Here is a 13,947-nt window from a genome sequence, read left to right as displayed (position 1 = left end):
GCCCCCATATGCCTCTCATCATTAGCCCCCCATATGCCTCTCATCATTAGCCCCATATGCCTCTCATCATTAGCGCCCTTATGCCTCTCATCATTAGCCCCCCCATATGCCTCTCATCATTAGCCCCCCAAATGCCTCTCATCATTAGCCCCCTTATGCCTCTCATCATTAGCCCCCTTATGCCTCTCATCATTAGCCCCATATGCCTCTCATCATTAGCGCCCTTATGCCTCTCATCATTAGCCCCCCCATATGCCTCTCATCATTAGCCCCCCAAATGCCTCTCATCATTAGCCCCCATATGCCTCTCATCATTAGCCCCCATATGCCTCTCATCATTAGCCCCCCATATGCCTCTCATCATTAGCCCCATATGCCTCTCATCATTAGCCCCCATATGCCTCTCATCATTAGCCCCCCAAATGCCTCTCATCATTAGCCCCCCAAATGCCTCTCATCATTAGCCCCCTTATGCCTCTCATCATTAGCCCCCATATGCCTCTCATCATTAGCCCCCATATGCCTCTCATCATTAGCCCCCCAAATGCCTCTCATCATTAGCCCCCTTATGCCTCTCATCATTAGCCCCCTTATGCCTCTCATCATTAGCCCCCATATGCCTCTCATCATTAGCCCCCCCATATGCCTCTCATCATTAGCCCCCATATGCCTCTCATCATTAGCCCCCATATGCCTCTCATCATTAGCCCCCCATATGCCTCTCATCATTAGCCCCCCATATGCCTCTCATCATTAGCCCCCATATGCCTCTCATCATTAGCCCCCATATGCTTCTCATCATTAGCCCCCCATATGCCTCTCATCATTAGCCCCCATATGCCTCTCATCATTAGCCCCCTTATGCCTCTCATCATTAGCCCCCATATGCCTCTCATCATTAGCCCCCCATATGCCTCTCATCATTAGCCCCCATATGCCTCTCATCATTAGCCCCCCAAATGCCTCTCATCATTAGCCCCCCAAATGCCTCTCATCATTAGCCCCCCAAATGCCTCTCATCATTAGCCCCCTTATGCCTCTCATCATTAGCCCCCTTATGCCTCTCATCATTAGCCCCCCAAATGCCTCTCATCATTAGCCCCCATATGCTGCCTCTCATCATTAGCCCCCATATGCTGCCTCTCATCATTAGCCCCCATATGCCTCTCATCATTAGCCCCCATATGCCTCTCATCATTAGCCCCCATATGCCTCTCATCATTAGCCCCCATATGCCTCTCATCATTAGCCCCCATATGCCTCTCATCATTAGCCCCCATATGCCTCTCATCATTAGCCCCCATATGCCTCTCATCATTAGCCCCCCATATGCCTCTCATCATTAGCCCCCTTATGCCTCTCATCATTAGCCCCCATATGCCTCTCATCATTAGCCCCCCAAATGCCTCTCATCATTAGCCCCCATATGCCTCTCATCATTAGCCCCCCAAATGCCTCTCATCATTAGCCCCCTTATGCCTCTCATCATTAGCCCCCATATGCCTCTCATCATTAGCCCCCCAAATGCCTCTCATCATTAGCCCCCTTATGCCTCTCATCATTAGCCCCCTTATGCCTCTCATCATTAGCCCCCCATATGCCTCTCATCATTAGCCCCCCCATATGCCTCTCATCATTAGCCCCCATATGCCTCTCATCATTAGCCCCATATGCCTCTCATCATTAGCCCCCATATGCCTCTCATCATTAGCCCCCCAAATGCCTCTCATCATTAGCCCCCATATGCCTCTCGTCATTAGCCCCCATATGCCTCTCATCATTAGCCCCCATATGCCTCTCATCATTAGCCCCCATATGCCTCTCATCATTAGCCCCCATATGCCTCTCATCATTAGCCCCCATATGCCTCTCATCATTAGCCCCCATATGCCTCTCATCATTAGCCCCCCATATGCCTCTCATCATTAGCCCCCCATATGCCTCTCATCATTAGCCCCCATATGCCTCTCATCATTAGCCCCCTTATGCCTCTCATCATTAGCCCCCATATGCCTCTCATCATTAGCCCCCATATGCCTCTCATCATTAGCCCCCATATGCCTCTCATCATTAGCCCCCATATGCCTCTCATCATTAGCCCCCATATGCCTCTCATCATTAGCCCCCCATATGCCTCTCATCATTAGCCCCCATATGCCTCTCATCATTAGCCCCCATATGCCTCTCATCATTAGCCCCCCATATGCCTCTCATCATTAGCCCCCTTATGCCTCTCATCATTAGCCCCCATATGCCTCTCATCATTAGCCCCCATATGCCTCTCATCATTAGCCCCCATATGCCTCTCATCATTAGCGCCCTTATGCCTCTCATCATTAGCCCCCCATATGCCTCTCATCATTAGCCCTCATATGCCTCTCATCATTAGCCCCCTTATGCCCCCAGCAGCCACATATTTTATAAAATAAAAAAAACACTTACCTCTCCTGCTCCTGGATGCCGCCTGCCTCTCCTCAGTCGACTGTGCTCTGAACTGGCGCGCACAGCGTGAGGTCACAGAGCGCCCTCACGCTGTGCGCAGCCCTGCACAGCCGACAGCCGAGGACCAGGTAGTGGTGAGTACAAAGCGTTCACCACTTCCTGGTCTCTCGGTTCTAATGAGCAATGAGCGCTTCCATAATGGAAGCGCTCATTAGTATTCACCTGGGGGAATCAGCGGGGGGGGAAACCGGGGGGGCAAAGGACAACATAGGGGGGGCGATTGCCCCCCCCTCGCGACGCCACTAAACAGGAGAAATCACGTCATATAAAATAATCATCTATTTACATAGGAAATGCTGGTGCAAGTGAATGAACCGTGGGTTACAGACTGACTTATTTTTTCTCCAGCCAATCACTTGTCTCCAGCAAGGGGCTCCTTCATCTGTGGGGCCCCAAGCATTTGCTTGGTGGTAAAGTACGCCGTTGCCTAAACTGACTACTGAGCCAGATCAGTGAAAGGAATCACCTTCCACTGCCTACACTTAGGACATGTCTGCATTTTCCTTTATCTACTGTACCCTATGGATGCATCTCCAGATACAGTATGAAGCATTAGGCATTACTTTATTACTGAGCGCACCCAAGAGTCTGCAGATAAATCTGACCATGTAGTCATCAGGAGTGATAGCCGTGATGTGTATGATAAACGTGTTATATCTACTGTTGGCGTGGAGGTGCCTTCTTCTGCTGTTACCTACGGGCTGTGTCTGGCATAGTGGTGGACGGGGCTGAATTACAAAACCACACACAGCCCAGAGGTAAGAGTGCAACTGTTTCCTGAAGAAAATTGCTAAGTATCTCTAATCTCATACAACCCTTTTAATTCAGAATTTGGCCCTAACTGCAGAGAGCACCATCTGTGGTCACCCTCAGTCTGCTAAATCATCAATACAGGCAGCCTCATGGGTGGGATACATATATAGTAGATGCCTCATGGGTGGGATACATATATAGTAGGTGCCTCATGGGTGGGATACATATATAGTAGGTGCCTCATGGGTGGGATACACATATAGTAGGTGCCTCATGTGTATAAAGTATCAGATCCATACATTTCAACCTAGAGCTAAGCAACACTTTATTATGCAGGTTAATTCGTGTCTATCGTTGTAACTACAGGAGATGTTAGGATGTCAGGTCCCAAACTCATTCATCTCTTCATCCCTCTTCCTGCTGCATCATGGAGGCCGAGTGCAGTATGAACAGGAAAACCGTCTGTCCTGTTTGTCGGCCACCTGGGTTTATGCCATAAGAACACAAAGATAATTGTAAAAGTGACTATGGGGAGTGGACAGATTGCATACACTCTGCATTATTAACTGTTCTGTGCCCGCCTTATGTAATGCTATGTGTTTATTACACCACAGATGAAAATGCTTCCTACCCCCTCCAAATTTCACTACACCTTCAGTTTACGAGACCTTTCCCGAATTTGGCAAGGAATGTTAACTATCAAAGCTGAAGAGTGCACTAGTGTGTCCACGCTTCTGGCTCTTTTCAGGCATGAATGTCAGAGAGTTATTGCAGACAGGTATGAAACCGACAATTCCAAGTTGGCCTAAATTGTGGAAGAAATTTGCACTGAAAATGTGTAGAAAGATTTTTAAATAGGTCTAAAAACAGTCAGAAAGATCTTAAAGGGAACCTGTCATGTGGATATTTGATTATAATCTAACTAATTATATACAATCATTAACTACTAAAAAGTACCTTAGATGTATTCACTTACTGGTGTGACAGATGGTTATCTCATAATATAGACACAAAGATGCCGCATGCTAATGAGCTGATTTGAGTCCAGCGTGATGTCATTGAGTCCAGCGTTTTTTTTAATTCAGAGCTATAGCCACTCCCCTGCCCACCTGCTGCTGATTCATATGGAAAATAACTGTCATTCAGCAGCAGGTGGGCAGGGAGAGTCAGGAGCTCATGAATATTCAGGACTCATCATTATGAACTGGAGCTTTTCAATACAAGATGTTGGCAGATTGACTGGGTCAATTAAAGAAAGTGACCCAACATTTTGCTAAGAGAATCAGTCACTTATTTATGTTGCCCTTAGTTAGGACACCATAAAACTGGTGACAGGTTCCCTTTAAGTGTGAGGGGAAAAAAGTATTGAAACAAAACGTATTGAAATTTTGCAATTTCTGTTGCATTGTGTACATACGTTTTTCTTCAGCAGAGATGCACCATTTGTTTCAAATTTGACAAGGGTTGGCCCATCTTACACATTGGTGGCATATCACTAGGATATGCCATCAATGTCAGATAGATACAGTTCCCACCTGTGAGACCCACAAGTGAACGAGGGCGCACCGCGTAAACATGGCCACCCTCCATTAACATCTATGGCTCAGCTGTTTCTGGACTTCCCATAGAGGTAAATGAAACGGTGGCCATGCGTGCGCGGTGCGCACTTCATTCACTTCTATGGGAGTTACGCAGCACATTTGTTAAGCTCTTTTTGGGATTTCCATAGAAATGAATGGAGAGCACACTGTGCATGTGCGGAGCACTCTCCTTCACTTTGGGGGCCCCATTCTAGAGGAATAGCAATATGCCACCAATGTGTGAGATGGGTCAAGCACTTTAAGACAAAAATCCAGTTGCACAGTCAATAGTAAATCTAGAGCAAGATGTTGAGTGCTGTGAGTGCATGAAAATAACAGTTCTAGGAAATGCTTTTCAGCTCTGAGAAAGCTCTTCCCACGTGATCCTGTTAGGACATATGGAGTCAATAGAATGGATAAGGAGTAATGGTAAGGAGAGCCTCAGTATAGGGTGATGGAAGATGGTCTGTGCATTTCATGGATTCCAATAGACTACAGTGGCCACCACACTATATACTTCTGCAGGAGAAGTTACCTAGGGACACTGACATCTAGCTGCTGGGGGACTGCTTGTCTAAATGGAGTTGTCCCATAGGTGGCTTTAGAATCATAGCAGGTTAAGTCCCCTTTGTGCAGAGCAATGATATGGTAGGAACATTCCTAGGAACGCCTGCTCCCTATAATTGCCCTATGTAAATGTGCCTCTGATTACCCAATGAATAAGCAAGTGCTCGTTCATCGGGCGAAGGCATCACTGATGCAGACACCTAAAACAGCCTTTCTGGACAGCAGGTCATGCTCCTAACAGCAGTCTGCTGCTCAGAAATAATGAATGGGCATGGGAACAAGCAGTCACTCGTCCCCATACAACAGTGGTGATTGCTTCATGTAAATGCAGCTTTCACCTCCTGTAAAGAGCAGGCAGTTATCAGGAACGAATGGTTAGTTCCCGATAACTGCCTGCTGTGTCAGCCGACGTGAAGGGGCCTTAACACGGACCAGGCTTCATTTCCCAAGGTTTTAGTTTTCATTATGCTGCAGAAAGAACATTATGTCTCAGTGGTACTTAGATGTCTGCAGTAACATTTTACCGTGTGTTTTAGGTTTGTATGTCATGAAGACCACAGCTGGTTTGATAAATCTCTTGCGCAAGTTATTGCAGAAAATGTGGATCCACAGTTGGTGTCAGAAGTACAAAATGATTTCTATTTTGTGGATTTTCTGAGGGATGTGCCAGAACGTTCTGGAGAAGAGCCAGAAGACATTGTACATGAAGCTCCAAAATTATATGAGATGGTAACATGATCTCTAGAGGGATGTGAACTTCGGAATGTCGCCGCTCACCTTCCCGCCAGTTAATATTTTATGCATTTATTTCAGGTTGCAAGTTTTGAATTTCTGTGTGAAAAATTGAGGCACTTCCAAAAACAACTTAATGACACAGGGATAGGATCTCCCATTGAGCTGGTATTGTTCAGAGATGCAGTAATACATCTCATTAAGGTAAGCATCAATTACAGCAAGGAGACAAATTGTACAAGGGACTCCAGTTTAATTGTTAATGACTTAATTCACACCATGAATTTACGTATACACACATGCGTCCATTGAGTTCAGTAGGCAAGGCTAAGCAGATCTGCAAAATGACAGACTCCCTATAAACATAATGTAATAGAAATATAATGAAATAATGAAAAGTTATCTCACACTCTCTGTGTTTTGATCCAAGCCTGAATCTTTTTCAAGAGCGTCTGTAAGGTGGCATCTGAAAGTAATGTAGTCTAATTGGTATGCTAATCAGCAATCTACATGTCAGATCCCACGGCCTCATCTGTATAGAAGAACATAGTCCACAGAGCTTTCCAATTCAGCTGTGTGCAAAAAAGAACACGTGTCTATGCCACAAGCCCCGGAGGAGTGGAGGATGGGAGTAGTAGTAGCTCTGTCAAAGAATTGACAGTGCATTTCTTCCCAGATAGCAATGTATGTATTTGAGCAAGGTTGGGAATTGTAGTACTCTTTCCGTCTCTACCTGTCCAAAATCTCTTTTTGCTGAATTTCCTTCTGAGGGGTACAGGATTACAACTGGCCAGAACGTGTCCAAGTGTGAAGGGTGTTTTAGCAATGTCCCTCTCACTGCAGTAAAGTCTGTAGCAATCGTAAACAGCAAAATACCTTACTGTGTCCAATGCTCAGCCATGCAGATTCTGGACCTTCTGGCTTCCCTTTTTCTCTCTCTTTTTCTGAAGTTCTAAAAAATTGTGATTTCTGTCACATGGGTAGATAATCCTCAGAGAAGGTGATTCTCGGGATCTTTGGCCTAGTCCTGTGAGGAGGTGAGCACATGTCAAAGTTCTCCCTTCCTACTCTGGACAGAACTAGCGGCAGATCCAGGATCCACACCATAACTGTCACGGCGGATGTGCACTCAGACTAACAGATAAACCACCAACCAGGCTCTAGGCGAGAGGCAGGGGAAGGGTCACCTCCTAGCTAATCCCTGACCTCTCTCCCTGCACTGCTCAGCCCACATGCAGACCTTAGTGGTAGGTATGATGTGTCCCCGTGCCTGGGCTGAAACACCCTAAATTCCCTGAGATGGTGAAGAGGGGAAATAGGAGCAGCCTGCTCGCACAGAACCTGGATGGGAGAGTGGGAGAGATGACACAAAACAATCAAACTAGAAACCACACTTATCTTTCTGAGCTGGAACAGCCAACCTTCCTTCCTAGCTTCCAAGACCAAAGTGATTCCTATAATCCGCTCAGAGCACTGGGCTGGAGTGCTATTTAAACTAATGACCCCACCCAGTGCACCTGATGGGAGGCGGATCCAGCACGGCTCCAAAACTAAAACACTAAACTCGTGCTGCTATTCTGGCCGACCTCCGCACATAGTCAGGGCGGGGCATGACAGTACCCCCCCTTCCCTCCGGACACCCCGGACCAACCTTATCCGGATGGCACCTATGAAAAGCCCTCACCAGTCGGCTGGCGTTGACATCTAGAGCCGGAAGCCACGTCCTCTCCTCAGGGCCGTATCCCCTCCAGTGCACCAGGTACTGGAGGGAACCCCTGAAGAATTCTAGAGTCGAGAATCCTGGAGATCTCGAACTCCAAGTTTCCCTCAACTAGAAGAGGAGGAGGAGGCAATGGCGATGGTTCCACCGGTTTCACATATTTTTTTAGTAACGACCTGTGGAACACATCAGGGATCCTCCAAGTCTGCAGAAGATCCAGCCGAAACGCTACAGGATTGATCACCGCATAAATTTTATACGGACCAATAAATCTTGGACCCAGTTTCCAAGATGGCACTCTTAATTTGATATTTTTAGTGGACAACCACACCAGATCACCCACACACAGGTCCGGACCAGTCACACGTCTCCTGTCAGCCATTCGTTTATACCTCTCGCCCATCCTCTCAAAATTCCCTTGAATCCTCCGCCAGATGGAGGATAAGGCAGAAGAGAATCTCTCCTCCTCTGGCAACCCAGAGGAACCAGTCCCAGAAAAGGTACCAAACTGAGGATGGAAACTGTATGCGCCAAAAAATGGCGACTTACCCGTGGACTCCTGCCTACAGTTGTCACGAGGGTATCAAGAGCCACGTCTGACTCCGTTATACCCGGGGTCAGGAAGTCGCAGCGGGTGGCTGCGCGCTCTATATCTAAAGATCACGTTGTTTCTTAGTGATTGTTTTCTGTGTTTGCCTTGCTATCCTTTTTGTCTCTCTCAGGGATCCGTAGCTTCTCCTCCTCAGCTGTTTCTTGTCTGCCACTCCCTACCTCCTTATATTCTCCCCTCACACTTCTCTAGTTGCCAGTTATAGAGCTTCCTGCCTGGACATCTATACTGACCCACTGGAGTGGTGAATCCTGGTTGTCGTTCCTGAGTGCTACCCTCCGGATCCCTGTTGGGCTTATTGTTGTCTCCTGTTGTCGCCCACCTGGGATTATATGTTGAGTCTGTGTTGTCTGTCCTCCCCTTGGTGTTTTCCCTTAGAGTTAGTGGTGCGGACTAGTGTTCCCATCGCCCTGTTCACTACCTAGGGCTCAGCTCAGGGAAAGCCAGGGCTTTAGGCACGTGATCGGCGTACGGGTGAGGAACCCGTCTAGGGACGTCAGGGCAGCCAGGTGCCAGCCGCCAGGTGAGTCAGGGGTCACCATCTTCTCTCTCACTTGGGCAGGGCCTTCCTCGTTCCCTCCCTCTGTGTCACGTATGTGATAGCCACGCCGACCGTGATATTATAACTGGCCCTTACTTTTTGAGAAAAAATAAAAATAAAAAAAAAATTATAATTTTTTATTTGTTGTTTTTTTTTTCTCTCTCTACTTAGAATCCAATATGGATCCTATTGATGCCTTGGCAGAACAGCTTCAAAGCCTGTCTTTGGAGGTGGCAGGATTGAAGGCGTCTGTTCTCCAACAACAGCAGCAAATGCAGCAGACCGCACCCCCAGAGGTTGCTCTTCCTGACAGATTTTCTGGGGGAAGGGACAAATGTGCGACGTTCCGTGAGGCCTGCAAATTATATTTTAAGTTGCGCCCTTACTCCTCAGGTCATGAAGAACAGCGGGTAGGGATTGTCATTTCCCTGCTTCAGGGGGATCCGCAATCCTGGGCGTTCTCGTTACCCCCTGGTTCTCAGGCTCTTCGGTCAGTGGAGGGATTTTTTGGGGCTTTGGGTCTCATATATGATGACCCTGACCGAGTCGCCCTGGCTGAGTCGAAGTTACGGAGACTCCTACAGGGAGATCGGTCAGCAGAGGAATATTGCTCAGAGTTCCGTAGGTGGGCTACGGATACTCAGTGGAACGACCCGGCTCTCAGGAGTCAGTTCTGCTCTGGGTTATCTGAAAGGGTTAAGGATGCACTGGCGCTGTATGAGACCCCCCTTTCCCTTGATGCTGTTATGTCCCTCTCTATCAGAATAGATAGACGTCTTAGGGAGAGATCGAAAATTCCGGAGCAATAGGTTACCTCTCCCAAGCAACAGTCAGCCTGTACTGACTTAGATGAGCCTATGCAGCTAGGCGGAACTTCTCGTCAGGTCCGTCCTCCCGAGGTTCGCCGTAGGGGGGGGGGGCTTGTTTTTTCTGTGGGGGGAGGGGTCATTTCATTAATGTCTGTCCCTCCTTTCTCAAAAACAAAAGACCGTCGGAAAACTACTAACCCCGGGCTGTGCGGAGGATGTCAGCCGGGGGGTATACGTTTCCTCCATACGAACATTTCAATTTGTGTTACCAGCGGTCATTGTTTTTGGTGTTAAGACGGAGTCTATTTCTTTTTTTCTAGACAGTGGAGCAGGGGTAAACTTGATTGATGCCCATTTTGCCCGCACTATGGGTTTGTCTCTCTGTACGCTGCAGAGACCTATTCCCGTATTCGCTATATATTCTGCTCCTCTGTCTCAGAGAAACCTCACCCACATTGTTCGTAATTTACACCTTCGGGTAGGGGACCACCATAATGAGTGTCTTTCATGTTACGTTCTGGAGGGACTTTGAGGACGTTTTTTCTGAAAAGGGTTGTCAGAAACTACCACCTCATCGTCCTTATGATTGCCCGGTTAACCTGATTCCCGGGGCAAAATTACCCAAGTCCAGGTTGTATAATCTTTCGGGTCCCGAGAGACAAGCCATAAAAGATTATATCTCCGAGAGTCTGGCTAAGGGACACATCAGACCCTCTTCTTCACCCGTGGCTGCAGGGTTTTTCTTTGTTAAAAAGAAAGATAGGGGCCTGCGTCCTTGCTTAGATTTCCGTGAGTTAAACCAGATAACCATCCGTGACCCATACCCTCTTCCTCTCATTCCTGACCTTTTTAATCAGATTGCGGGTGCTAAGTGGTTCTCCAAACTTGATCTTAGGGGGGCCTACAATCTGATTCGTATCAGGGAAGGGGATGAGTGGAAGACAGCTTTTAACACCCCTGAGGGGCATTATGAAAATCTAGTTATGCCTTTCGGTCTGACCAATGCCCCTGCTGTCTTCCAACATTTTGTTAATGATATTTTTAGTCATCTCATCGGCAGGTTTGTAGTCATATACCTAGATGATATCTTAATTTATTCGGCTGATCTGAAAACACATGAGGTGCATGTCAGGCAAGTACTGCAGGTCCTACGGACGAATAAATTATATGCGAAAATTGAAAAATGTGTCTTAGCTGTTCAGGAATTACAGTTCCTGGGATATCTATTATCTGCTTCAGGTTTCCGCATGGATCCTAGGAAGGTCCAGGCAATTTTAGATTGGGATCTTCCTGAGAACCTTAAAGCCCTACAACGGTTTTTGGGTTTCGCTAATTTCTATAGAAAGTTCATTAAAAATTATTCAGTGATCGTTAAACCCCTTACCGACATGACTAGGAAGGGGACGGATTTTTCCAAATGGTCTGACGCCGCTAAAGATGCATTTTCCTCTCTAAAGGAGAGGTTTACCTCGGCACCTGTTCTAATTCAACCTGATGTCTCCCAGCCTTTTATTGTCGAGGTAGATGCGTCAGAGGTGGGAGTGGGAGCTGTATTGTCTCAGGGTCCGTCTCCTGGCAAATGGCGTCCTTGCGCTTTCTTTTCCAAAAAATTATCTTCTGCGGAGAAGAATTATGATATTGGAAATAGGGAACTGTTGGCGATTAAACTGGCGCTTGAAGAGTGGCGTCACTTCTTAGAGGGAGCAATCCACCCCGTCACGGTGATTACGGATCAAAAAAACCTTCTGTACCTAGAATCGGCTAAGCGTCTCACCCCTAGACAAGCTAGGTGGTCGCTATTCTTTACCAGATTTAACTTTGTAATCACCTATCGTCCTGGGGCAAAAAATACCAAGGCAGACGCATTATCTCGTAGTTTCCCTGGAGGGGGTAATGTTTGTGATCCGGTACCTATTTTACAAAGAGGAGTGGTTGTCTCTGCTGTACACTTTGTTCTAGAGGGAAAGGTGTTAGAGGCTCAGGGGGACGCCCCGGCCTCTTGCCCCTCAGAGAAATTGTTTGTACCGTTAAACCTGCGTCTTGAATTATTAAAAGAACATCATAATTCGGCACTTGCTGGACACCCGGGTAGTAAAGCAACCTTGGAGCTTTTATCTCGTCGTTTTTGGTGGCCAAGGTTGCGTCAGGATGTAATGGATTTCGTGTCTACTTGTTCTACTTGTGCACGCGCGAAAGTCTCTCATACACGTCCAGCAGGGTCTTTATTGCCACTTTTCATCCCCAATAGGCCATGGACACATCTGTCAATGGATTTCATCACTGACTTACCGTTGTCGGCGGGTAAAACAGTTATCTTGGTAGTAGTAGACCGGTTTAGCAAAATGGTACACTTTATTGCGCTACCCGCACTTCCTAATGCTAAAACTCTCGCTCAGGTGTTTATCAGTGAAATCGTGAAGCTTCACGGGGTCCCTTCCGATGTGGTTTCGGATCGGGGAACCCAGTTTATTTCTAAGTTTTGGAAAGCTTTTTGTTCCCGTTTGGGGGTTCACTTGTCCTTTTCCTCAGCTTTCCATCCTCAGTCGAATGGACAGACTGAGCGTACCAACCAAAACCTAGAAACATATTTAAGGTGTTTTGTGTCTGAAAACCAAGAGTTGTGGTCATCATATTTACCGTTAGCTGAGTTTGCCATAAATAATCATTATCAGGAGTCCACTGGCAAGTCACCATTCCTTGGTGCATACGGTTTTCATCCCCAATTTTGTACTTTCAAAGAGGGGGGGTCTTCTGGGGTTCCCGAAGAGGAAAGGTTTTCTTCATCTCTTTCATCGGTATGGCAGAAGGTGCAAGTTAACTTGAAAAAGATGAGTGGTAAATATAAATGCATGGCCGATAAGAAACGGTCGCCAGGTCCGGACCTAGGAGTGAATGACTGTGTGGTTGTCTACTAGGAATATTAAGTTGAAGGTTCCTTCTTGGAAACTGGGTCCTAGGTTCATTGGTCCCTATAAAATAGTAGCCGTCATTAACCCTGTGGCTTTTCGCCTGGAGCTACCTCAGACTTTTAAGATCCATAACGTCTTCCATAAATCGTTACTCAAGAAGTATGTTCCACCTCTAGAACCATCGCCGCTGCCACCTCCTCCTGTCATTGTGGCTGGTAATCTGGAGTTTCAAATAGCCAGAATTGTTGATTCTCGTCGGGTCCGCCGCTCTCTTCAGTATCTGGTGCATTGGAGGGGTTACGGTCCCGAGGAAAGAATGTGGGTTCCAGCGTCAGAGGTAAACGCCAACAGGTTAATTCAGACTTTCCATGCCTCTCATCCGGAGAGACCTGGTCCTGAGTGTCCGGAGGCCCCTCGTGAAAGGGGGGGTACTGTCACGAGGGTATCAAGAGCCTCGTCTGACTCCGTTATACCCGGGGTCAGGAAGTCGCAGCGGGTGGCTGCGCGCTCTATATCTAAAGATCACGTTGTTTCTTAGTGATTGTTTTCTGTGTTTGCCTTGCTATCCTTTTTGTCTCTCTCAGGGATCCGTAGCTTCTCCTCCTCAGCTGTTTCTTGTCTGCCACTCCCTACCTCCTTATATTCTCCCCTCACACTTCTCTAGTTGCCAGTTATAGAGCTTCCTGCCTGGACATCTATACTGACCCACTGGAGTGGTGTGAGGGGAGAATATAAGGAGGTAGGGAGTGGCAGACAAGAAACAGCTGAGGAGGAGAAGCTACGGATCCCTGAGAGAGACAAAAAGGATAGCAAGGCAAACACAGAAAACAATCACTAAGAAACAACGTGATCTTTAGATATAGAGCGCGCAGCCACCCGCTGCGACTTCCTGACCCCGGGTATAACGGAGTCAGACGTGGCTCTTGATACCCTCGTGACAACAGTTATTCAACGCAAATTCTGCTAAGGACAAGAATGAGGACCAGTCCTCCTGATTCTCAGCCACAAATCACCTCAAGTAGGTCTCCAGGTTTTGATTAGTACGCTCCGTCTGACCATTCGACTGCGGATGAAAAGCCGAAGAGAATGAAAGTTGAATGCCAAGCCGAGAGCAGAACGCCCTCTAAAACCTGGAGACAAACTGCGTGCCCCTATCAGAGATAACATCCGAAGGAATACCATGCAATTTCACAATATTATCCACAAAAATCTGCGCAAGAGTCT

At 47.2% G+C, this 13,947-nt stretch overlaps 1 protein-coding gene across 1 annotated transcript in view; it reads left to right on the top strand.

Moving 5' to 3' along the window:
- The window catches only part of DNAH8 (dynein axonemal heavy chain 8), a 622,089-nt gene that overhangs the window by 427,558 nt on the left and 180,584 nt on the right, over positions 1-13,947 (top strand). Inside the window, exons 61-63 of the mRNA XM_040430275.1 lie at positions 3,870-4,033; positions 5,939-6,131; positions 6,216-6,338. Of these exons, the coding sequence (XP_040286209.1) occupies positions 3,870-4,033; positions 5,939-6,131; positions 6,216-6,338 (480 nt within the window). The remainder of the gene's footprint in view (positions 1-3,869; positions 4,034-5,938; positions 6,132-6,215; positions 6,339-13,947) is intronic.

Source organism: Bufo bufo, chromosome 4 (assembly GCF_905171765.1).
Source record: "Bufo bufo chromosome 4, aBufBuf1.1, whole genome shotgun sequence".
Taxonomy (NCBI): Eukaryota; Metazoa; Chordata; class Amphibia; order Anura; family Bufonidae; genus Bufo; species Bufo bufo.
The sequence above is the reverse complement of the archived record's forward strand: the minus strand, read 5'-3'. Positions and strand labels throughout refer to the sequence as shown.